The following is a 24588-nucleotide window of genomic DNA, read 5'->3' on the forward strand; positions in this document are numbered from 1 at the left end:
TGACTTGTTGAGAGCATCTTTGGATTGTAATAAAAGAATGACCACACATGACTGTCACCTGCAGCACAGTTCATATAATAATAATTCAACCACCCAAGGAGGGAAGGCACAAACCTGGGCAGCTGTAGTCGGTGCAGTTCCACACTCCACCAACACATGTGCTGAAACAGAAAGCAGAGACGTCCACAGGTGGAACATGAAAGGCTGAACTAATCAGCAGGATCATTGATAGAAACTGGACACACCGAGCCCAGCTGGTCAGATCTGAGAAGATTAAAAGGACTGCATGGAGTCTGCAGGACAATAACCTGTTTTTTTAATACATGATGATGACATGTAATGTAACATGGTCTCATATGTGTCCATCTCAGGTTCATTCAAGATCCAAAGGGAAGGACAGAAGGAGATGTCAGAGATGTTATTTAACTACTGTAAAAAGCATGAAGCTGGTTCTCCTTGCTCACATTTTTATGCGATAACAGGACAGTATTTCAACAGGTAAATCAAAGCTTTTATCTAGTTACTTTCGGACGGGAAAGATTAAACACTGCTCACCAGTTGTTGCATTCCTCCTGCAGCGTCTGTCCAGACGGATAAAACATGCCGTGGTACTCGCAGGGACAGTCGGAGGGCGTCACACAGCCTCCATCTTCAAAGATCATACCTGAGGAGAGACCACAGATTCAACACTCTGAAGCTTAATTTCATCTTATTCACAGTAGTTACAAGATGTTAATTGAAGACTTTTAAAGTGATTAACAATTAATTTATGCAGAGGAAAGATGATTTATTTTCATGTCAGAAGACAAGACAGATAGTGTAATAAAAGGTGTATTTGGAGCAAGTCTACGATAGATAATAGAATCTGAATAGAAACTCACCATCAGGACAGTAGCATCCATCCAGACAGGCCAGCTTGCTGTCGATGCATGTCCGCTCCAGGTTGCAGGACGCTGGGCAGCAGCTGATGCATTCCCTGTACTGCAGACCAAGGGCACACTGCTTTGCTGGTTGCAAAAATTAAACACAACATAGATGTCATAAACGTTCTAATGAAAAGACAGACAATAGAGAAATTGGACAAACAATGGACCTGCTGTGTCTAAAGATATTACCACAAGCTACAGCCTCAAAACTTACTTTACAGTTGAGTAAACACCTCTTTGACACAAGTGAAGGGAAATTGCTTTTAACGCTTTTAGCTAATTCATGACAAGTGCCGTTTATCTGTTGACATGATCAAAATGAAGGCACATTTTTATTTTTTTGTCTGCAGTGTTAAAGTTATAGTTCATATGGTTCACCCGCTGAGCTTTGTTTAGCCTTCTACTGTCATGTCCCGTCAGATTATTTAATGTTATGTCATGTATTTATGTTATAGTTTAGTTCATGTTCAGTGTTTAATGTCTCTCAGGTCACGTTATGTTAAGTTACCGTCACTCTTGTCTAGTGTCGTCTTGCACTTCCTGTTTTGTTTTGAAACTCACCTTTCCCTCTCGTTCCAGGTCACTTAACTTCCTGCCTTGTGTGTTTTCCCGCTTCTGTGATCGTCTGCCCCGCCCCTGATTGTTGTCACCTGTGTCCCCTTACCTCACGTAGAAATAGTCCTGTCTCCCCTTGTCTTGTGCCAGTTCGTCTTGTCTAGTCAAGTGTATGGTTATTGTTAATGGGTAAACTTTGGATTAAAATATATTTTTGTTTGAACGTCAGACACTTTTTTGAGTTGTGTATTTTGGATCCTGTGTTTTTTCGTGCCGTGGTTCATGACATCTACAGATCTGTCTGTGTGACAGGCAGTAATCCAACTTTCAAAAACAGATTAAACTAAATGATTACAAATAATAATAAGTTGAATAGTCATGTTTGCATGTGGACTATTAAAACTAAACCATGTTATGTAATAGATGACAAGGAACAGCGAATGGATCTGCTGCAGTTAACCTTCGGCACAATTAGCTAACGGTTCTTAAACTAACGTAGGTTTTGTGTGCTATGGCAGTACATGTAGCTCATAGATATAAATTATTTTAGTGGATAATGTGATTATATATTTACACATTTTACATTAAATGGACTAAAAATATAGGGATTTGTGTTATTTACATTATACAAGTGTACGCCATGAGCCTATAGCTCTCTGTTCCACTATAACTTCTGTAAGTTGTTACGCTGCATTATAATTTAATTTAGTGATTTCTACACTGGATAGTCCAACCAAAAAATACAAACGCTGAGATCCCTGATCTGCATACCACCAACCTACGGAAGTGCAGCGTATTTACCAAAGAAAAATAAATGGAGACATTTTCTAGTAATTGTGACGTCCATATCTCGTATTAGCATTTCATGATTGCAAGATGAAGGTCTCATAAACTACAATAACTGTGCAAAATTATGAGATAAGAAAGTCATTATTTTTTCAGTCAATGCAATATGTTTCCATATTACCCAGAGGAGGAACCAAGCATAAAATTCAGCGAGTGTAGTGTGTGGTTGAACTGAAACGTGCAGCTATGTGGCACACAGTTTAAAACACCTGGAAAAACGTACCACACTGAGGAATGTGCTGCCTCCAGTCGTGCAGTGGGTGGTCAGCATGGGCACAGGCCCGGGCGTACTCGCTGAACACCTGGCATACCACATCACCGTTGGGACCCGACCTTCAACAGAGTAACAAACAGAGAAAGACTCTTTGAGCGAGCCAGGAGAGGTGTGGCCACAGGAGCCGAGTACGCTGAACTCATCGGACTGTGCAGCTCAAACAAGTAACTACCCGGCAGCTGCAACTCCATCATAGTTAATGGCTAAATCGTCTTTAAATGGAAAGCTAAAGCTGAAAAAGTGTGTTGTAGTATGGCTATATCAGTCATCTGATAAGATATTTGTGTCTGAACACAGTCAACTGTTTTGTCTTCATCACCCGTCTCTGTTCCACATCACTTAGTGTTGACTAGCAGACTGCCAGGGCTAATGTTACTCACAGAAGGAGGGCACGTTCAGGATCATGGACCTGAGCCACCACAAGACACAACTGAGAAAGCTGTGAGTGGGATAATTTTAGACAAGACAGTAACACAAAGTGCTCACAGTCTTCTTTGTGGACCTTGACTGTAACGTAAAAATCCAAGAAATTTCAAAACATCAAGTTCCACCTTATATTTCACATAACTGAAATGAACTGAAGATGTTCAGAATTCAAAATACCCAGTGCAGGTTGTTATTGATTTAAATTTGTCACTAAATAGGCTCTGTAGTTTAGCTATTGTTATTGGTTTTCCATTAACCCAACGTACATTTGTTTGCAGCATATATTGGAAATGTAAGTGTATACATGTATAGGACAGCTGCGTTATTCAAATGTTTTTTTAATGTAATTATTGCATGTGTAAAATTTAGTGATGGAACATCAGGGACCACGATGTAAATAAGTCCTGGACTTTGTCACGTTATCCCTGACAATGTCGTTTACGCTTGTATTTTTACTACTGTATTTGAGCTTTGTCGTATAAACTAAACTAAACTAAATGAAAGAAACTTACTTCGAAAAATGAGACAATCACAAAACAAAATTGGAGCAGGCTATGCTGCATTCAGCTTCACGGTCCCAAGTTTTAATCAGAGGGTAGCGTCATTCTACAAAGCTGTTTGCCATGGTGTAATTTAGTATACTGCGAGGAGACACCAGACACAAATGTTCAAATCCTACATTTACAGGATTTAAAACTAACATAAAAACATTTGAAGAGTAGACAACTTATTAACAGACAATACAATGAAATGCAGAAAGTAATTTCAAGAAGTGGGACTAAATTAATCTTATAGGGTAACCTGAGCATCATGCATTCTGCTGTAGTTACTGCAAGATAAACGATTGACATCCATCAACTGTACATCTTCTTCCACTACCAAATAAATGTTGCCTGTAAGTGTTCAGTGTTCCCTCCAGTTGCCCAGTTTAAAGTGCTGGATCGGAGCCTGGAGATGGTTCAGCACTCCTGGAATTGTCCGACTCAGATTTCTAGCTGAGTCAGCCGAAAGAAACACACGATGGGAAGTGAAATGCTCTCTCATCTTCTTTAAGGGCAGGAAATAAACAGCTGAGGTGAATCAGGTGTTTAATTCCAGTAAGTAATTTTGGCCACAATTCAAATTTGAATACTGAATACTAGTATGGATGTAACAGTTTTGGTTACCCCCTGATCTTTCCTCTAATGGCAATTTCAATTGTACACAAGATCTATCTCAAGCACATATTCATGCTCCCCTAAGGATGAACCCTTTCCAATGTGGACACTCCAATGATCACAATATCTCAAAAACAAAGAGCTCAACTTCCATGAAACCTTCTGTGGATATTCATGGTCCATCATTTTGGTGTCACCCTGACGTTTCATCAAAGGCCACCATCAGGACAAATGAATGAATGCAAAGTATCTCAACAGGGTAGATCATAATCTGGTGTTCTTACATGCAGAGGTCGTTGGAGCAGCTGGCCATGTAGGACAGGGGACTGACAAAGTCGTGGCAGCTCTGAAATGGTGGATCCAGCAGCATTGCACACACCTCCTCCACTTTCTGTAGCCACGAAACACACAAAGATTGTTTTTCATCAAACATATAAGCATAAATATTTCACTGCAGCAGGGAAGCTACAGTTTTTATCGGACATCTTACCAGCAGGACATGAGTTTCGACTGCAGCACAGGGTGAAGAGAAGCCAGAGGGCACCATGGGACATCGAGCCTCGTGGGGCTCCGTCTCCACCCAGCTGTTTCCAAACAGTTCTATATCATGAGTCAGCACGCCTGGGAGAGACAGAAATTGATTTTAAAAACACATTTCAAGGCATATTATATGTTTTTAGTTTGATTTCCTAACATTCAGGCAGCCAGTGATTTCAGTTCTTTTCATCACAGTTAGATAATCCAGTAAAGTAAACTACAGAATTAGCTTTGGTGGAATGTAACTAAGCACATTTACTCAAGTACTGTACCTATATATAGATGTGTATGTATATATTATATTAATATATTAAACTACCGTACAGTATACATATATAATAGCTCAGCTCCACCTCAATCAACTACAACAGCAAAATGTTCAATCCACATGAATGCATCAGTAATAATGATCCAATGATACAACATATGATAGTAAAACACTCACATATGAGTACTTTTACTTTTGATATTTTAAGTACATTTTGCTGATATTTTCCATACTTGTACTTCTTTTACTTAAGTAAAGGATCTGAATACTTCTTACACCACTGAGTGTTAGGATGAGAAGATTTGAGAAGCTTTTAAATGCAAGAAACAGCCCAACTCAACTTCACAGAATCAATGTTTGCATTGAAGGTAAGTAATGAGTATAAAGCTTATGCTTTTATATAATTATGAAGATTTAAGAATACATCATTTGTTTTGAGAGATAAATAAGATAGCATGCTCTCTTACTGTCCTGGTTGTTCTGCTTCCTGGTTTGATCTAAATCTAATATTTTTATTTCTGTCACTGTACCTACTTTACTGGGACTGTATGTGTTGCATTTACTATGTCCCTGAACACATCCTCAGATGTCTTAGATTGATCAGATTACAATCCGTCTGGATGTGTGTACACCAGGATTTATATGTGGTTAAGTGTTTACGGATAATAATCTGATCCACCAAGGTGTAGGTTGTTACAGGTGACAGGATCATTTAAAACAAACTGAGCCGCTCTCACACTCAATGGTCAGATTTTACCACTGATAACTTGGTTGAGTGACTCTTGCTACTTTTAAATGACTATATTTAAATGTGAAGCAGGTTCTAACTGCACGTTGAAATAGAGCCATTGACAGTGGTGGAAAGTAACTAAGTACATTTACTCAAGTACTGTTTTAAGTACAAATTTCAGTGAAGCTCATAATTCTACTTTACTACATCTCAGAGAGAAATACTTCACGTTTTACTCCATTACATTTGTCTGACAATTACTTTACAAATGATGTTTTTCTTTTGCACACAAAATATATGAAGAGCTTATAAAATATGCTAAATTAACAACAGTTTATACAAGTACAGATGAAATTAATTTTGATTGTAAACATTTTATGGTTCCAATCTCTCAAGTGTAAATTTGAATTTATTGTTAATAATGTTGAGTTTTGGACATTTTAAAGGTGTCACTTTCCCTCTATTTTCATTTTTTTAATCGATTAATGGAGAATTGAATATGTTTACTTTTAATAGTTGAAGTACATTTTTCTGATTATACTTAAACAATTGTACTTATAGGATAGGATTTTCAATCATGACTTTTACTGGTAACAGTATTTTTACAGTGTGGTATTAGTACTTTTACTTAATTCCTCCACCTCTGTTCAGTGAATTGTTGTGATGAATAAAATTGTTTCCCTGAAAATCACTGCTTACAGACAAAATGATCTTACCATAGCTGGTCCTCAGGTCGTCCTGGACGTCTGCGTTGAAGTTCCCACACAGGCCGCAGGTTCTGCCCACAAACTCTGGGCTGAGTTTGATGTAGACGGAGCCGCTGCGTCCCTCCCAAGCCAGCGTGAAGCCGTGCTGCTGCGTCACCAGAACATACTGGGAGATGTGCTCTAGCTGCAGGTCGTGGATGTGATGAGGCAGCTGCAGACTAAAGACAGACAGAGAATACCTGTGATACAGACACAGTCCTTTCTTCTATAAGGAGCTCTCTCTGACTGATATACTAAATTAATCTTGCAAGAGGTCTTTCAAAGTTAAGAAATATTGCAATACTCTATATGAACACATATGATGAGCGTATTTTATTCATGTGAAAGAACAAGACGCTTTAGAAAAAGTAAAGTAATAAATACTGATATAAAGAAATCCTAAAAGAGAGAAGCCGGAATAGAAATCATAAATCCATAAATATATTTTGTAAATGAAGATCAATGTTTAGTTGTGTCTTGTTACAATGCTGACCTTTGGCCCTTGTAGGTCACGTTGGTGGCGTGCAACCGAACTTCTCCCTCCCACGGGAGGAAGAGGCTGACAGACCGTCGGCAGGTGTAGGGGGCAGAGCTGCAGCCCGGGTCATTGTGGACCTGCAAACAGCAAAATGCAACGTGGAAATAATGTGATATAAATATGCATTTCTCCTTTAAGAGATTATACGGGTGTAATTCATGTTGTCCCTCCATTTCATTACAAATCCTGACATTACAGCAAAGTGTTCTTCAATTGGTTTCCTAACTTCCAGGCAGAATTAATTCAGTGCACCATGAAAATGAACTTGCAAAGAGTTATGATATCACTGAGAGGCAAAGCAGTCCCTGCTCTTCATTGTTGCTGCATTCAAGTACGCTCTGACAGCTGACAGTAGGCTCCTGTAAGAAGACATTAGTTTCTAATCTTTGTCAGGGAATTCATGAGATCAATCCTTGTTTATAAAAAAGCTCACAAACGTCACTTTGTTAGTACCTAGTTTTAGAACAACTAGCCACTGAAACTGACGTCTGTTTTGTCTCCTCAGTTCACTCAATGTTCCTGATTGTGATGTACGAGATGGTGACCACAGCTTATTTCAAGACTGTGAAAAGCCTCTCCTGATAGCAGTTCTGATGGTGGCTTCCCGTTAACAGTGAAGGGTTAGTTATACTGTCAGAATGAATTATCAATGAACCACACTGTTGCACTAGCTGACATGTTCCTTCATTACCATGAACATTACACTAGTTTATTTTGACTCCCACACACACTGTCCTGCTGCCACACATACTCACTAGAGCCCCAAATGTGAATTCATCCTCTGCTGAAACTAGTCCCCAAAAAATGCACAAACATTTACTCCTGTTTGAGTAACGTTTGATAAACACTACAGTGATCAGCTGTTTAAGCAAATTATTTTGCCTTAAAAGAATTACTATGTATTTGTGAAGTATCTTAAGAGGGTTATCTTTAGTAGGAACCAAGGGTCTTGGGGCTGAGGGCCACAGACAGAAATGTATTGAGAGACAGACTAACACATTGTTGTTTTTGTTTTTTTCATTAGATTTGTTGACAATAAACTTTTACTTTAAAAGTTCTCTCAGTTGCCTGATTTTTTTCCTTTTTTTTAACTTGATTTTCTTTTCAGTTAAAGAAAGTTACATTGAGAGTTGTGTTTATTTTGAACATGCCATGTCTGTAATGTGTAGACCAGCAGGTATACCAGATACAATACAGCATAAAGAAAGAAAAATCAAAATCAAACACAACCATTTCAGCCCGAGCCTAAAAGACTGCTTTAAATGCTGAAACTTGACCCTAAAAGTCACACACATTCTTAAGCAGTGTTGGTTTGTCAACTACAAAAGAAAATGTCATCTCAGCTCCTTCTAACATGTTCTGGTTGTTAGATTTGCAGCATTACAACAATATATTTTCCTTAGTTTATGAGATGTTCCTCATCACTAATACCAGTATTAATGTACAATCAGTTATCATAATGCATTTGGATCTTTTAATGTTCCCTGTTTGGTTTGGTTTTCCCATACACAGATACAGTATCTGCTGCCTTTTCAGGTGAACAAAGGCAGCATCTGTCTGTTGCAGATGCTTTCAAGGCATAGTGGGTAATTGCAGTATTTAATGGTAATTGACTCTAATAACCAGATAGCTTTCACTAATCTTCAGAGCAAATCTTTTCCTCAGGCTGAGACTGAACCTCGCAGAAGTCAGAGTGGAGAATGGTTTAGAGCAGTACGCCACCAAGTCCAAAGTTTTCCTCTACTGGAAGAAGCCGTCGAACCAAAACAGTCTGGGCAGCTTCTAGTCAGGAGGATTTATTTTTTTCCTGTTGAGTCTGAACTAACCTGGACGACGATGCTGGCCTGGGTGGTATCCTCACAGTCCTTCAGCAGAGTGTAAGAGCATTGACCGGGGAAGTGGTAGTAGAGTCCGTCAAAGGTTTCAAAGTTGTACTGACCCCACGTCCGACAGGTCATCTCCCTCTCAAAGCCAGGATTTGGAACTGGGCAAGTGATTGGGGGATAAAAAATAGGATTATGAAAGGAATTCCCATTACTTAAGTTCAGTCTAAAGAGATGTTCATTTACTAAATACACGAGAAATGTCACTTGTTGAAAACTGTATTTGTCTTTGAAGGAATTAAAAGTGCAGTGTATCTGACACATGTTTGCGCTTAAACCAACATCGCAGGATGACAAAAAGCAATAAACTAAAAAAACTTTTAAAAGACTTTATATATTTAATTTAGTTTAATTTACCACCAAGCTAGTCACTGAACTGTAGCTTTAATATCATTTTGTGAAATTCTCTACAATTCTGAATTTCATATAATGTTATAATGGCTGATGATGGTTGTTGTTTTTTTCATTTTAAATATTTAAATTGACACAAAAGGGTTTTAAAAAGAAGAATATCAGGTAGTGTGGTTTACCTGTCTGACATCTGTGTCCAGTGGCCTGATACAAGCTGCAGTCACACGACTCCGACTGAACACACTGTCCTCCATTCAGACAAGGAAACACACATGGCTCTGCTGAGAGAAAACAAACAAACAATTACACTGCTGCTCATCACACTAGAAATCTGGGGGGAAACTCAGGACAGTGATGCCTCCGATAATGAATAAGTTTCTCTTTTCAGGTTGTTTTAATTTCACCAATTTCATCATTCAGCACTCCACTATAATCTTATCTGATAAATGTCCACTGTTTCAAACATTATGGCTAAATAAAGAGAGTCAAAAAGACTGACAGTGTGCAGGATTCCCTGTTTCTAATTATTTAGAATTTCACAGGTTAAAAAGTAAGAAAGAAAAGATAAGATTATAAATTACTGTATGATTCCTTTCATGTCCCATAAAATGTATTTCAACTACCCACAGAATTGCTCTGTACATCCACACTAAGAACCACTGAAACAGACGACTAACTTTGAGTATCTGCAGGTAACGACTTAAAGGAAAAGTCGCCATCTGTCAGCACTCCTATGGAGTATGGGGCCACAGTAAATGTTCCAGTCACTGAACGCACCACCTCATCCTGCAGTTACACCATCTGCTCAGTGGCATTACTGCTTGTCTGTTCAGTGAGCCACATCCCACATAAGCACAGGTAACATACAGGGGGTTGTGGTGTTGGTGGTGGGGGGGTCAATTAATCAGATAAAAGCTATTTTTGTTTTATTCACTCTTTGAGGGGAAATTAAAACAGAGGAATCACTTGTTGCTCTATTACAAGCCGCATTCCACAACTTTCTAGCGCTTTTAAAAAGGCTTCAGGAGGTTTGAAAACGTTGGGTTGAACTTAATAGCTAATAGCTCCATCGATTCACATGCACGATAGTGGTATCTATCCCTCCATCTAACTCTCAACAAGAAAGCAAATTAGTACATATTCCAAAATGTCTAGCTTTCTGTTAAAGCCACTATGTGTAAGATTTAAAAATGTCAGAATTTGGCATCCCACATTAGTAGTTTTAAAGGGACACTATGGCAGACAGCAGTAAATTCCTCCTTCCTAAAGATTTGAACTGGGAAGAGCTGAAAGCAATACACAGACTGCACCAATTGTCACCAGGCTTTAAGTGTGAATTCTCCATTTGAAACTTTATAAACCTACCTTGAATTCTACGAAATGATGATCTCAGGGCTTCCTTTGCCTGCCTGGCAAGCAGTGAAATGTTAACTGCACGCTCGTCTCCACTGAATGAGTTTCCTGGAGAACCAGATGATGATTGGAGTGATGGCACTGAGCTGGTCAGGGATTGGCCAGATGGTATTGAATTTGACAGTGATTGGTTATGTGATGTTAAGCTGTGTGATACGTGGTGTGATGGTTTTGAACTGTTTGTGGATTGATTAGCTGCTATTAAAGTGGTTGGTGATTGGTTAGAAGATGTTAAGGTGATTGATGTTTTTGAGTTGGTTGTTGATTGGCCCAATGGTGTTTGGCTGGATGATAATTGGTTAGGTTTTGTAGTACTGCCTGCTGAATGCTTAGATAAGGTCTTGGCAGGTGCATTGCTGAATGGTGATTGAATGGCTGGCAATGTGTTGGTTGGTGATTTGCTTGATTTTACTGTACTGGTTGGGGACTGGCTAGGTGGTGCCTTCTTTGTCGGAGATTGGCTGGCTGGTGCTGTACTGCCTAATGATTTTCTGGCTGATGCTGTGATTGTTGATGATTGGCTGGATGGTGCTGGGCTGGTTTGGGGTTGGTTGTATGGTACTGATTTTGTAGATGATAGGCTGGCCGATGCTGTGGAGGTTGGTGATTGGCTGATTTGTGTTGTGCTGCCTGGTGATTGGCTGGCTGATGCTGTGGTGGCTGCTGATTGGCTGGTTTGTATTGTGCTGCCTGGTGATAGCCTGAATGATGTTTTGGTGGTTGGTGATTGGTTACTTTGTGTTGTGCTGCCTGGTGATAGGCTGAATGATGTTTTGTTGGTTGGTGATTGGTTACTTTGTGTTGTGCTGCCTGGTGATAGGCTGGCTGATGTTTTGGTGGTTGGTGATTGGCTATTTTGTGTTGTGCTGCCTCGTGATTGGCTGGCTGATGCTGCGGTGGTTGGTGATTGGCTACTTTGTGTTGTGCTGCCTGGTGATAGGCTGGCTGATGTTTTGGTGGTTGGTGATTGGCTATTTTGTGTTGTGCTGCCTGGTGATAGGCTGGCTGATGTTTTGGTGGTTGGTGATTGGCTATTTTGTGTTGTGCTGCCTGGTAATTGGTTGGATGGTGTTTGACTAGATGTTGGTGTGGTGGCAGAGGATTGGTCAGAGGTCCATGAGGAGTTCGGAGTCCTTGCCGTGCTGGAGGACGTCAGGTTGGACGTCAGGTTGGACGTCAGATTGGACGTCAGGTTGGACACAGCAGTCCGACTGACCAATGAATGACTGGAGGAAGACGTGTTGGTTTCTAACACAGCTGCTGCTGTCTGGAGGTCCTTTAAGGAGAGAAACTGTTTCAAATAGGTATTTCATGCAACAGTTGCAAGCACTCAGTCATTAAGCCATAACCTGATCTAATCCTACTTTAAAATGCTTCAACCAAATATATATAATCCAAGCATTTTCATATTGGGCCTTGGCACTGTTTGGCAAAGAGAGCAAGGAGACAATTTCAGCAAACCAGAATTAAGTTCTTGTAACGCAGTCGGATTCTTTTAATTAATTCCATGAGTTTAATATCTAAACAAGCAAATCTGAAAAACAAGCTCAGCTCTCGGCTGGTGGATTATTAAAGATTTGATTAAAATTTAAGACAACCAAAGCTTTTACAATTCTGTGTTTTGTTGGGGCAAAAATTCCTCCCGAAATTACGCTGGCTGTTGCCAAACCTAAGTCTGGACTGGTGAGGTTGGAACCGAAGCAGCGCTGGGAAAAGAAGAGGCTCGAGAGAAAAGAGCTGTCAACCAGCCTTCATTAATGACTCCTCTGTGACTTCCAACTCAGCTTTCCCATCCAGGTCAACAACCCTACCCTCTCCTCAACCACCTCCCCTAACCCCTGTGTGTTTTTTCCATTTTGGATGATCTTTGTTGTATGAGCTATGCAGCAAGTGGATGTTTTATCGAGTGAATTGCTAAACTAAAATATGAATTCTCTCTTAGTTTACCGTGGAGAGCTACTGAAAATAAAAGATACGTTTTGAAAGCTGTCTCGGAATAAAACTCTGGGCAAAACACTAAATATCTGGAAAGTTTTGGCATAAAAATGGTCAGATTTTTTATAAACAGTGACTGCAGCTTTGCTTTAAAAACATTGGCATTCAGAAACCATCAGTCGAATGTTGTTCCTACACGTTGAGCCTCCCTGGATACCTGAGCTCTCAAACGAATGCTTTCATCTCAAAGAGCACGAACAAAGCAGATGGCGAGGGTGAAGGGTAGGTGTTGTACGAGGGGTGTATGACTATGAATCATTAATTACTGATTAGTATCAGAGATATCGATACTGAGAAGGTCAAACACAAATACAGCAGTGTCGACCCAGATGACAGAGAACTGACATTAGATAGATCAGTTCTCTATACTTGTGGCCTGCGACCTGTGGTACTAATTGCTTTGTTCGTTTCCTAAACCCTATAGTTTGGACCGGATTCTCACGCCTCTCTAAGCCGAAGGGAAACCAGACAAAAGGAGCGACCACATTCAGGCTGATGGAGACTCTGATAGCGGAAGAGTGAGACAACAGACCGGCTACTGTATACTCCTGCTGGGACTCCCTCACATGTCGGTTTCTGAGGAACAAATATCACTGTGGAGCAATTTTACCTTTACACGCTGAACTGCACATCAGAAGGGAACAATGTGCATTTTCAGTTCATATCTGGTCCCTGATTTTATGGGAAATGTATACTTTTTTTGTGCAGGAAAACATGTTTCTCAAAGAGACTTAACATGTATTTTTGTTTGGCTGTTTACAGTGTGAATTTTTAAATGAAAACAAAACCTTAACCCTAAAATACCCCAATACTGAGTTTGGATTAAATAAAAGTCAAAATGTCACTTTGTTGAACTCGATGATACTATTATTTCTGAAAACATGTTGACAATCTGCATCGATATTCCATAATATATACTGTATATAATTTAAATTATATGATTTTTTACTCTACTCAATCTATATTTCCAAGCAAATAGTTACATTTAGGAAGTTCATACTGGAAATACTGAAACTTTGTAAATTATTGGAATAAAAGCCCTTCAGGTAACGAATTGTTCTTTCTTTTCTCCGTCTCTGTGTTTTGGTGTGAGCGTTGCAGATTTTTTTGTGATCTCTGACTGTGTGCTTGCTGCTTGAAGCAGCTCCATCAGCATCAATGATCAATGCGGCTGCCTACCTGCCCTCCCTGGGAAGCGGTGTCCCATTTCCGCTGCTTTATCCCGCTGCTCCCGCTGCTGGGACAGAGAGAACAAGGAGAGGTTTGTTCCTGCTGCAGCTTTCCCCCTGACACCACAAACCCACCACCAACCAGGAACCAACCAAACCACCAAAAAACCAAACAACCCCAGAACAACTACCAATCAATCAAACAAACAATGTGTGCTCCACATTATACTACTAACATGGGCCACCTAAAACAAAGTTACAACTAGGACTGCAACAAGTCAATGTAAACTTCCATTATTTTGTCAATCATTTGATTAATTGGTTGATCTATAAAATGGCAAAGAAAATGAGAAAAATGCTCTCAAGGTGACATATTTAAGACGATATATTGTGTGCGACCAATAGTCTAAACCCCAAGTTATTCGATATACTATTAGAGATGACTCAAAGATTTAAAAAAAGAAATACTCTTGTTTTGCTTTTCTTTTAAAGAGGACTAAAAAGACAGCAAATATTCACATTCATGAAGCAGCAATCAATGGATTGTTTGCCAATTTTGCTTAACAAATTAATGATTAATTTATTATCGAAATAATAGCCGATTAATGTTCTGTTGTTGGACTAATTGATTGATTACAAAACATTTCAGTCCTAGTAATATAACAGACTTTGGATATTGTCATTATTTAAAATTATTATAAATGATACGTTTTGGGAATATAACACATAATACCAAACATATATACTATATATATAATATACTGTGTATATATATATAATATTTGTGTATATATGTGTGTGTATATATATATACATACATTTCCCTCGGGATGAATAAAGTATCTATCTATCTATCTATCTATCTATCTATCTATCTATCTATCTATCATAAAGAATAAATATACTATATATATTGTAACGAAATAACACTAATAAATAATATATGTACTGTATATAGGCTATAATGCGAATGAAATAAAGCTAAAACATTTAAAGTTATAATAAAAAATATCACATTGCTATTCAAATATAAAACAATTACTCACTTATTAACCTCATTCCAGTTAGAAAGGTTCACTCTCTCAACACCCCAGGACAGATGCGCTGAAATCATGGGAAATAAATAAATATTCCAAGTAAATAAATAAAAGTTGAGAAAATCAATATTACTTCAATAAAAGGAAACCAATTAAACTGAAAAGCAAATTCAGATAAATACAATGAGAACAGGGAATGGAAGAACATTTAGGACTGATAATTGATTATATGATAATTTTCCACTTTCATTAAGAAATCCCACTTCATTTTATTTGCGATATAAGCAGCAGATTAGTGTCGCGCGTGTGTAGTTGACTCACCTTGATAAACTAGGATAAAATACAAAGATAATAAGTGAAAAAGCCTTTTCCAGCTACGTCTTAAATAGGGATCCATTCGTGTTTCGCGGATCCGCAGTCAGTCGGGTTTGGACAGCATCACCTGGTGAAAACCCTCCGGCTGGACTGCCGCTGCTCCCTGTGCTGCTCCATCCGGATCATCCCCGAGGAGCCCGCCGCGCGCTTCAAGAACCGCTGCACCTGCTCATTAGCATAACAGATGCGCAGGTGGGCGCGCAGGTGGGCGGGGCCGAGCCGGGAGCCAAACACACGCATTGGTACTCTAACCTTCTGAGTGCAGCAAACAAATCTGAAACTAAAACCACTTCTACCTGCAGAATAGGTTTGACTTGATGACATAATTAACATTGAATTAAATATAATTCAAATATAGCCTATGTTACAAAACACAAAACCATGTGAGATGCTATCACATTACTGTTATAAGTCTAAATCAAACCTTATAACCCTTTAATACATAAAATATACACGCAGATCTGTTTTAAAGAACCTGAACCCGACATGTACATGAACAGTGCCCCTCTGTGGTCCGCTGCAAATTTGGTTCAGAAGTTTTGGATGGACTGGAACTGAAACACAGCAAAAGTGTTCCTTTCCTCATTTTGTACTTAAAAATTCTACTTTGTACAATTGTATTAAGACTAATACAAACACTCTCACTCTACGCCTTTCAATTATCTGATCAATAACTTTACAGTATAAGTGCATTTCTTTTAGCATTACTTTCACTATGGCCACTCCACTAGGTTTTACTTGGCTACCACTACATTACACATAAACTGTATGTTTGTACAGTAAAAATAACCTATTTCATAAGTTATTGTTACTGTATATATGTACAGTACCAATAACTTAGTTCATAAGCTATTGTTACTGAATATATGTACAGTAACAATAACTTAGTTCATAAGCTATTGTTACTGAATATATGTACAGTAACAATAACTTAGTTCATAAGTTATTGTTACTGTATATATGTACAGTAACAATAACTTAGTTCATAAGTTATTGTTACTGTATATATGTACAGTAACAATAACTTAGTTCATAAGCTATTGTTAGGTGTTGTACAGTTTAATTACTCAGTGTTTTTTGCTCTAAACTGCTTTGATGGTACAATTTCCCACCGGGATTAATAAAGAACTCCATCTCTTAGTATGGTGTAATTTACATCACATTAGAAATTAAATGAATGCACTAAATAAAAAATACAACATAAATGCAGGAAAACATTTATTTAAATAAATTGACTGACAAGATTTTAACTGCAAACATGATAAAGGCTTCGATTGCAGTTGCTCACCTGACTCTCTCTACCGCCACCTGAAAGCTAAGATGTCCACTTTGCATGCAAACAGATGGTCAGGGAATTTGCTCAGTGATAAACACATTGCTCTCTCTTTTATTTTAGCCCCATGATGTTAATTAAATCCACTATTTAAAAATAGTGCCTTTAGCGGGTTCAAATATTTAAGGGAACATTGAGTGAAAAGAAAAAGTGAAACCTTTATATTATTCCTTTTTGTTTGATGGCCTCTCCTCTGGTTGTTGCTCAGACCTGATCTGAACCTGAACACACAACCTCCTCACACCTGACAGGAAACACAAACCTTTAATATTGCCGAGGTGACCCCAGTGTCACCAGCTGCACAGACTCGCATTAGCATGTGAAAGTCTGTTTTTTCTGCAGAGGAAACACTTCCTGCGCCTGTCTGTCTGCTGTCTGGGTAAAAAAAGGTCTTTGACTGACTGAAGCCCTCAGAGAGCCCAACAGGCTTTGTGTCGCCCAGCCAGGAGGTGCCTGCTTTCATAAATGGAAACAGGGCCAGGAGGGGGGGTGGGACATTTCTGATTTGTTTGTGCGATTAGCTTCTAAATCACTCACGCACACACACCTACAGGTGCTTGTCTTTATGGACGTGAGAACTGAAGCATACAAGGCTTTTGTACACGCATGCTTGCACACACACACGCACACACACACACACACACACACGAAAGCATGGCGCCTGCTTTGTGTCCTGCAGACTGCTCATTAAGAGGTCCCATGAAATGACTGTTTTCTGTAGATTTATGGGTTTCTGCATGAAATTGGATGGTTGTGGCAGGAGATGAAGAATATGTCTGTTATTATTAACTCAATATTTTCTGACTTCTTTAACCTGTTTGTGGCACTCAGCATCAGACCCAGCTCCTCTAGAAGACATAACTCTTAAGGGCTCTGCTTAGCTGCTCTGCGAGGCTGTACTTGGGCACCAATGCTTAGAGCTTAACGCTAACATCAACATGCTCCCGATGACAACGCTAACATGCTGATGTTCAATGCTTACAATGTAACCATTTTAGTTGAATGTATTAGTATTTTAATATCTGCTCATTAGCAAAAAACAAGTGACGGGTAAGGGTTGATGGGAATGTCTTAGTATTTTGTCATGAATCTAAATATTGAATAAAATAACCTGACCTAATGATGATACAAGATAAAAAAGAGAACAAAGTTATTACAATTCAAGTCTTCTCTACCCGTGTGAACAAGCCAAATTCTATTGTGTCTGGAGTGAAGCCCCAGCACGACGCAGGAAAGCAACATACTGAATACAAAAGGTTTCACTCGTAGAAACACGGCAGACTGTAATCTATACAAACTGTACCAGCAGATCAACAAAATAAAATCAGGTGCATGAGGAAACCATTATTCATTTGGAATTTCACTCACATCAACTCCTGCACTTGCTCACAAACATTAGAAAAACAAAACAAAGGAATTGAACATTCAAAGATCACTGAGCCCAAACTTCCACCTGTTGGTCGTATTTATCAATTTATAAGTGTAGGTTTGTGTACACAGAAAAGTGAGAAATAAAGTACATGAACCGTCTGCTAATCTATACGGAAGCTGAGAGACTTTATTTGACTCCAGTTACCTTCAGATAAGGACTTGGCCATATTAAACATTTTTCCTCCACAACAAGATAGAAGAAATATTCTTGCATAAGATCTGAAATCCGGTAACTGACAGCTGCTGTGTGCGTCACTTAAGATTCTGTAATTACTGTGGGACAGAACTTGTGATATGTTAGAGCAATTTGGGATAACAGGAGAGAAATAGTAATGAACACAACCATGCAAATTAAATTCATTGAAATTAAATGTTTGTAGCCTTTAAACTAGTAACCTTTATCTTTGATTCAGCGCATTAATATTTATGTCTTAATCAAAAAAAAACTAAAGGAAGTCAGGATTGCTTAATGTATATGTCCTGCAGGAGAAACTACGTCATGAGCTCAAGGTAACTGGGATTAAACAAACTAATAAATGCCAGTCATGTCCCCTCTCAGCTTCTTCAAATCTGTGTTCATTTCAAATCAAAGGCAAGTTCTTACACAGACTAAAGATATCACATCTTGAAAAAAGGTTCAAACTTGTTGCTATCTACACATCAGGGAATTAAAAATGCATCAATATTTACACAAAGAGTTTTGCTCATAAATGATAAATCCACCCTTTGACAGATTTTACACATTTGAAAAGAAGATGGTTGAAAACATCGCAATATGTACAGAATGTAAAGAGTTTTGCCAACTTCAATTACTTTTTGTAGGTTTGTCGTTTCGTTCAGAGCAACAAACGGGACACTATCAGCCGGATATCAGAGATTTTGTATTTTTTGAATAGAACCTCATCATACAAACAAACTTCTGCTTCGGAGCTGGACATGATTCAAAATCATCTTTTTGTTCCTTTCATTGGAGGAACTTACACGGCTTTTACCTTTATGTTTTTAGATTCAAGATGATGAAATACCTCTTAAGTGAAACAGCAGATTAACAGAAGGTTAACACTGCTTCTTCGCTCTGTGTGTGTGTGTGTGTGTGTGAACTCGGTCATCTTTGGGTAGAGAGTCCTGCACACTGCCCGGCGTGCTGCGTTATCTGGGTCGGTGGTTGGCGAGCAGGAAGTCCTTGTCTTTACAGGTGAGGCAGAGTTTGAGGTTCCTGAGTGAGCCGCCAGCGGAGTAAAACGCCCAGATGCCCATCACGAACAAGATGACGTAGGTGGGAACCAGGCTGGCAATGTACTCTGGGTTCTGGAAGGTCTGTGTGAGAAGACGAGAAACAAATACATTTAGTTTGTGGTCTTCTCCCGTTTCACATCACTGCAAGTTTTCCTCTCACTGCGCTACATGCAGCTACACGACCACAACAATGCCGCCGCCTGATGCTTCAAACGTCACGGAGAGCTCTTCATTCAGTTTGACAGTTTTGCAACCATACTTTGTGATCGGCAGATTAGTTTGATGAAGCTATAATGTAACAAAAGTAATAGTAAAGATTTATTTTAATCATGGTACAGAAAATGGCCATTAAAATCAATAATATTTCTATGAATGATGATAGCCATGCTATACACCAGTATCTTGCAACTATGGCTTGTATTAAAGTAGGTGGAGAAATGTGGTTTTAGTGCAGTTCAAACTTGAGTCTCCTCCTCGGATGTAAAACTGAAGCATGATTTGAAATCCACTTCAAAGTAACAATGGAACTGGGATAATTGGCTAAAGACTTTCCTTTTTGATAAAGCTTATAGTTAGGGCTGGCTCAGACTTGACCTGGACCAGCCCCTAGTTATGCTGCTATAGGTCTCAGACTGCCGGGGGATTTACATATTTGATCACATCATGTTGTATTTGTACTATGTTGTTTATTCTCAACACATGTCATCTATTGCACGTCTGTCTGTCCTGGGAGAGGGATCCCTCCTCAGTCTCTCCCTGAGGTTTCTTCTATTGTTCCCCCTTTAATTGTGGGGTTTCTTTTAGGGAGGTTTTCCGTGTGTGGCGCAAGGGTCTAAGGACAGAGGGTGCTGTCCTGTACAGTCTGTACTGAGACAAATGTGTCATTTGTGATATTGGGCTGTATAAATTAATTTGATTTAATTTGATTAATCAAATCAAGTTTGTTGTTTTTTCACAAAAACAAAAAAGGATGTGAGTCTCATCTCAAAATATTTGTTTTCTAAACAAAATATTTTTTAAAGTTTAAGCATATTTTGATGATTATCGTGACAATATTATTTTATTTGGCCAGTATAATGGTGACGTGATTTTCTTTTTTTCCCATAACTACTTCAGTCTCATCATTTTTCTTATATGAAATGTTACACAAACCATCAACCATGGAGGTAAAATCAAAGCCCACAGTGACACTGGGTCAAACTACTCCATATTTTCTATCTTGACTTTTTGTACTATTCATTATTTAATTATTTTAATGTAACATATTGCAAAATAACATCTATATTCATGCAACACTTTTGAAAAAGAGTATTACAGTATTAATATATATAATAACACACAGCTTTCTTGGACTTGTTTTGCACATATAGGAAACAAACGATTAAAATCAGTTGCAGTGCTTCGAGCCATCTTTTTTCGGCTCAAATAGAAAGAAATCCCCAAAAGCTTCATAAGGCTTCATCCGCTTATCACCCACCCAGACTTTATCGCCCTCAAACCCCCCAGCATCACTCACCAGACAGGAAACGACGAGGTGACTGATGACGACAGCGCCCACCGCCCACCAGCGCTTCTTCTCGCAGGCGTCAAAGAAGACGACACCCCAGAACATGTGAAGCAGGATGATGGCCAAGGTCATGAAGGCTGGAAAAGGAAAAGTGTTACATCAAAACTAAGTTATTTATCAAATTCATTTTCCTTAAATTTGCCTCACCTGCATCAGTTATTAATTTCCTGAATTTCCCAGAATGCCTTTTGACCCCCCCAGAAAAGGGGTGGGAACATTTTAATAAAAGTGTGTATGAGTAGAGAGAGCTAAAAAAGTTTAAAGATTAAACACATCAAGTCTTATCTATGTTTGGGGGGATAAAGACACAGATGCATCAACAAAGCAAAGTATACACTGTAGCTGTTGTATTTTGTTTTATCCAACAGCTGGAAATATTTGTGAACATTGGTACCTGAAGATAGGAAGTAGTGCTGAGAGTCTCCATGGATCCCCACGGTCCCCGGTCCCACAGAGTCCGCCAGGATGTTCACCACTGAGAACGCTCCACTCATGAAGCCGAAGCCGAGGCCAGACACTGAGGCAAAACAAAGACGAAGAGGTGCGTTTCACTCCACTGCATGGACAATATTAGCTATGTTGATTCTGGAGTATATGTTGGCTGATTAGCAACAAGAAAGTGAAGCACAGACGTTATAAATCTGTGTTCAAGGTCGTTTAGAAACAGAAACTAGGTGTCTAAGTCACACAGTTTGTCCACCAGAGACAACTTTCTCTCTCGCAACTGAAAAATGTTTCGCTCAATACAGCTCTTGATCAAAATTCAAAATTAAGGGATTGGATTAATGTCTTTTAGTACCCCAGCAAGATAATATTGTAGTTCTAGATGCGGATTTTAAAAAGAATGGTTAAAAATTAAGCTGAACTTGGGGTTAAGTGCCTCGTTCAGGGGCACAATGGTGGCAGCTCTGGTATTGAACTCAGAATCTTCGGTTGATCTATCTGACCACTAGATCACCACCCCACGACAAGTAAACTGAAATTGATGTGTAAAATCGATGGAGGGCGAGAGAGAGAGATAGTGACGTGAAGTGCAGACTAACTGTACCGTAGGCCAGCTGCCGTATGGAGATCGGCATGGTTTCCTCCTGACTGAGAGTGAGGAGGCCTTCATTCGCTTTCCTGCAAGAAAACGCACACAAACACACACATGAGACTTTTAGCTCACTGGCTCTAACCTCTCAAATGTTTTTCTTTGTCTTTGGTGAGAATAAACTGAATATCTTTGGGTTTTGGACACATGATGATATCACCTTAGGTTCTGATCAAATTAAAAACAGAACAAAAGCATTATTATCTCTCAGTATTGACCAGTATAGCATTATAAACACTGTGTCCATTCATTTCACTAAACCTTAGTGGCATCTAGTGGCTGCTGGCGTTCATTAACATTAGCATTGTCCCAATTCCAGACTACATCCTAACTCTGTGTGTGATGAAATTAAGTCAACTACAAAAAGTCAGTGTGCACATTAAAATATACTTTGAATGTGATGTTCATGGACACTATTTAAGCTATGCAAAGGAAACTGAGCTGCAGAAAGATCTTAGAAAACAAAACACAAAAGATTTATATATTCTGAAAGATATTTTTGCAGTAGTTTGATTGACCTCTGAATGCATTAGGTTCATTTGTTGTATACTAACTGAAAAGCAGTTAAAAGTGCCATATAGCCACATATACTGTGTTGAGGACGATGTGTGCAAAACAGTCAGACCGCTGTGAGCGTTGGGGCAGCGACTTACTTCAGCAGCTTGTAGTAAGCGAAGCGGAAGGTTTCCTGCAGCAGGACCGACAGCACCACGCCGAAGATGAGGAGACCTTTCTGCTGCGTCACGCTGTCCTTGTTACTGATCTGAACCGAGATGAACCAGATCAGCGAGGCCAGCAGCAGAGACACCAGCCAGAAAAACGCTCTGAAATTAAAAATAAACAGATGCACAATTAGTTATATTAAAAAAAAGGCCCAGGAACGGGCTGGTGTGACTCCGGAGGCGATTCCTGAATGTATTCTTTAGTTTCAGTCCAGTAACTCTGTCAATTCTATATTTCACCTGTTAATGTTTTATTAAGCCTGCCTTCAAGTCTTAGAAGTCACAAATGGCTGTGAATGTGGATGCACACTTGCAGCCTTACAATCTATATAACTGATCTAAAAGTAGGCTATTCACATTTTCACATGCATTTTTGGCACAACACCAACTTGAGTATCAGGTACAAAACCAGGCTAAAATATCCTTTACAGCTTACTAAGCAGGACATTAATGTTAATTGATCTCATAGTCATTGATATTATTATTACTGCATTCAGCGCAGAGATAAACCATATACCAAAGGTACAACACCTAACTTTCTGAAGTACAACACATCTAAGATTCTTTTTTATTGATTCATCTTTTGTCTATAAAATGTCAGAAAATATTGAAAAATGTCTATCTCAACTTCCCAGCGCCTAAAGATTGTTTTAGGCGGAAAAAACAATATACAAAGCAAAAATATTCAATTTAAAATAGGTAATTTTGGAAAAAAAAATACAAAAAAGGACATGATTATATTTAAGAAGGTTTTGCTTAAAAAAATAACAATTAACAAAATTGCTGATTATTAAGTTTCTGTCTATTGTCAAATAAATTCTTAATTCATTATAGCTTTACCCCATGCATATAAAGAGCTGAAATACATTGTTTATGAATGTAATAATACTTCTGACAGCAACAAAAAACATACATTTTGAAACTTTAAATCATTAAAAGTTCAGATTTGTCTATTTAAAGAACCACTACTCTAACTTCTCCAGGACCCCACTCCCTAAATTAAATTACCATTATACTATTAATTTAGTGGCAAATTAATTTATGATTTGGATTTATTTAGGTAACATCAATTGATTTCATATTACATAGTGTACTTCATGAAGCTGGAAAACACTCGTGCAGCTTGAATCATGTGGCTTCTCACTGCCAGTGAAAGGCTAACAAAGTGTATCCCTGGAGCAAATCTACCACTGAACATGATTTTTTAATTCTTTAATTCTAATTTTTAGATCTTGATACAACTTGCTTGCAGGAAACCATTACTGAATGGCCTGTGTACAAATGTACTCACCATCCTGCATTGATTGTATTTTACGAGTCATTTGATTAAATCTGTTTAAATGATTGAAAATAAAACTGTTCCAAGAAATGTTTCAGAAAAGAGAATGAGTTTGGACTATACAACTGGTGATTTAGTTTAAGTGTACATGTGTCAGAACAAGCCTGAGCAGCTTAGTATTAACTTAACGTTGAGTAATAAGAAAGAAACGAGCAAGATGTCTCCAAATGGAAGCTAAGAGTAGCAGCTAGCTAATGAAGCAGTGTGTTAGCTAGCACGCTAACTTTCTCTGGTAATTACAGGAGATGTATCTTATTAAACAAGGCAGTAACACCCTGATAGGACGAAGACAAGTTGACTATCAACCCGTTTTAATGAATATAGATAAACTCTCACCCTGCTATGAGAAAAATGACCCTTAGCGGCTCCCGGGCGATGGTAAACAGGAACAGAGCGATGGCTGGGCCGAAGGCAATGAAGGTGCAGCCGAAAAACACCGCCGCCGTCATCTTTGTGTCTTTGTGGGGAAAGAAGCTGCCAGCAGCGCGACCTGAAGCGCCTTGTCTTGTCCCTTAAAAGGCTGATTTACTGATAATCGTCTTTAAATGTTAATAATCTTAGCTCGCTGGTGTAGCTGATGGTTTGATTCTCTCTACTTCCACCAGCGTATCACAGGGTCTTCTCGTGACGTCACATCACGT

General features: G+C 38.8%; 2 protein-coding genes across 2 annotated transcripts in view; both read right to left on the reverse strand.

The window, feature by feature from the left end:
- otog (otogelin) overlaps positions 1-9150 on the reverse strand; it is a 56915-nt gene extending 47765 nt beyond the window's left edge. The window contains 10 exon segments of the mRNA XM_029425320.1: positions 115-161; positions 556-664; positions 882-1007; positions 2551-2660; positions 4469-4575; positions 4675-4805; positions 6436-6644; positions 6959-7080; positions 8830-8987; positions 9147-9150. Coding sequence (XP_029281180.1) covers positions 115-161; positions 556-664; positions 882-1007; positions 2551-2660; positions 4469-4575; positions 4675-4805; positions 6436-6644; positions 6959-7080; positions 8830-8987; positions 9147-9150 — 1123 coding nt within the window.
- An 8711-nt stretch (positions 9151-17861) lies between these two features.
- Positions 17862-24580, reverse strand: aph1b (APH1B gamma secretase subunit). Its single transcript, XM_029428611.1, has 6 exons — positions 24284-24580; positions 22540-22710; positions 21842-21915; positions 21188-21310; positions 20743-20870; positions 17862-19307 (listed from the first exon to the last, which is right to left on the reverse strand). Exons 1-6 carry the CDS (start codon positions 24394-24396, stop codon positions 19140-19142), a joined length of 777 nt encoding a protein of 258 aa, XP_029284471.1. The 5' UTR covers positions 24397-24580; the 3' UTR covers positions 17862-19139.
- Between the last annotated feature and the right edge of the window lie 8 nt (positions 24581-24588).

Source organism: Cottoperca gobio, chromosome 3 (assembly GCF_900634415.1).
Source record: "Cottoperca gobio chromosome 3, fCotGob3.1, whole genome shotgun sequence".
In the NCBI taxonomy this organism is placed as follows: domain Eukaryota; kingdom Metazoa; phylum Chordata; class Actinopteri; order Perciformes; family Bovichtidae; genus Cottoperca; species Cottoperca gobio.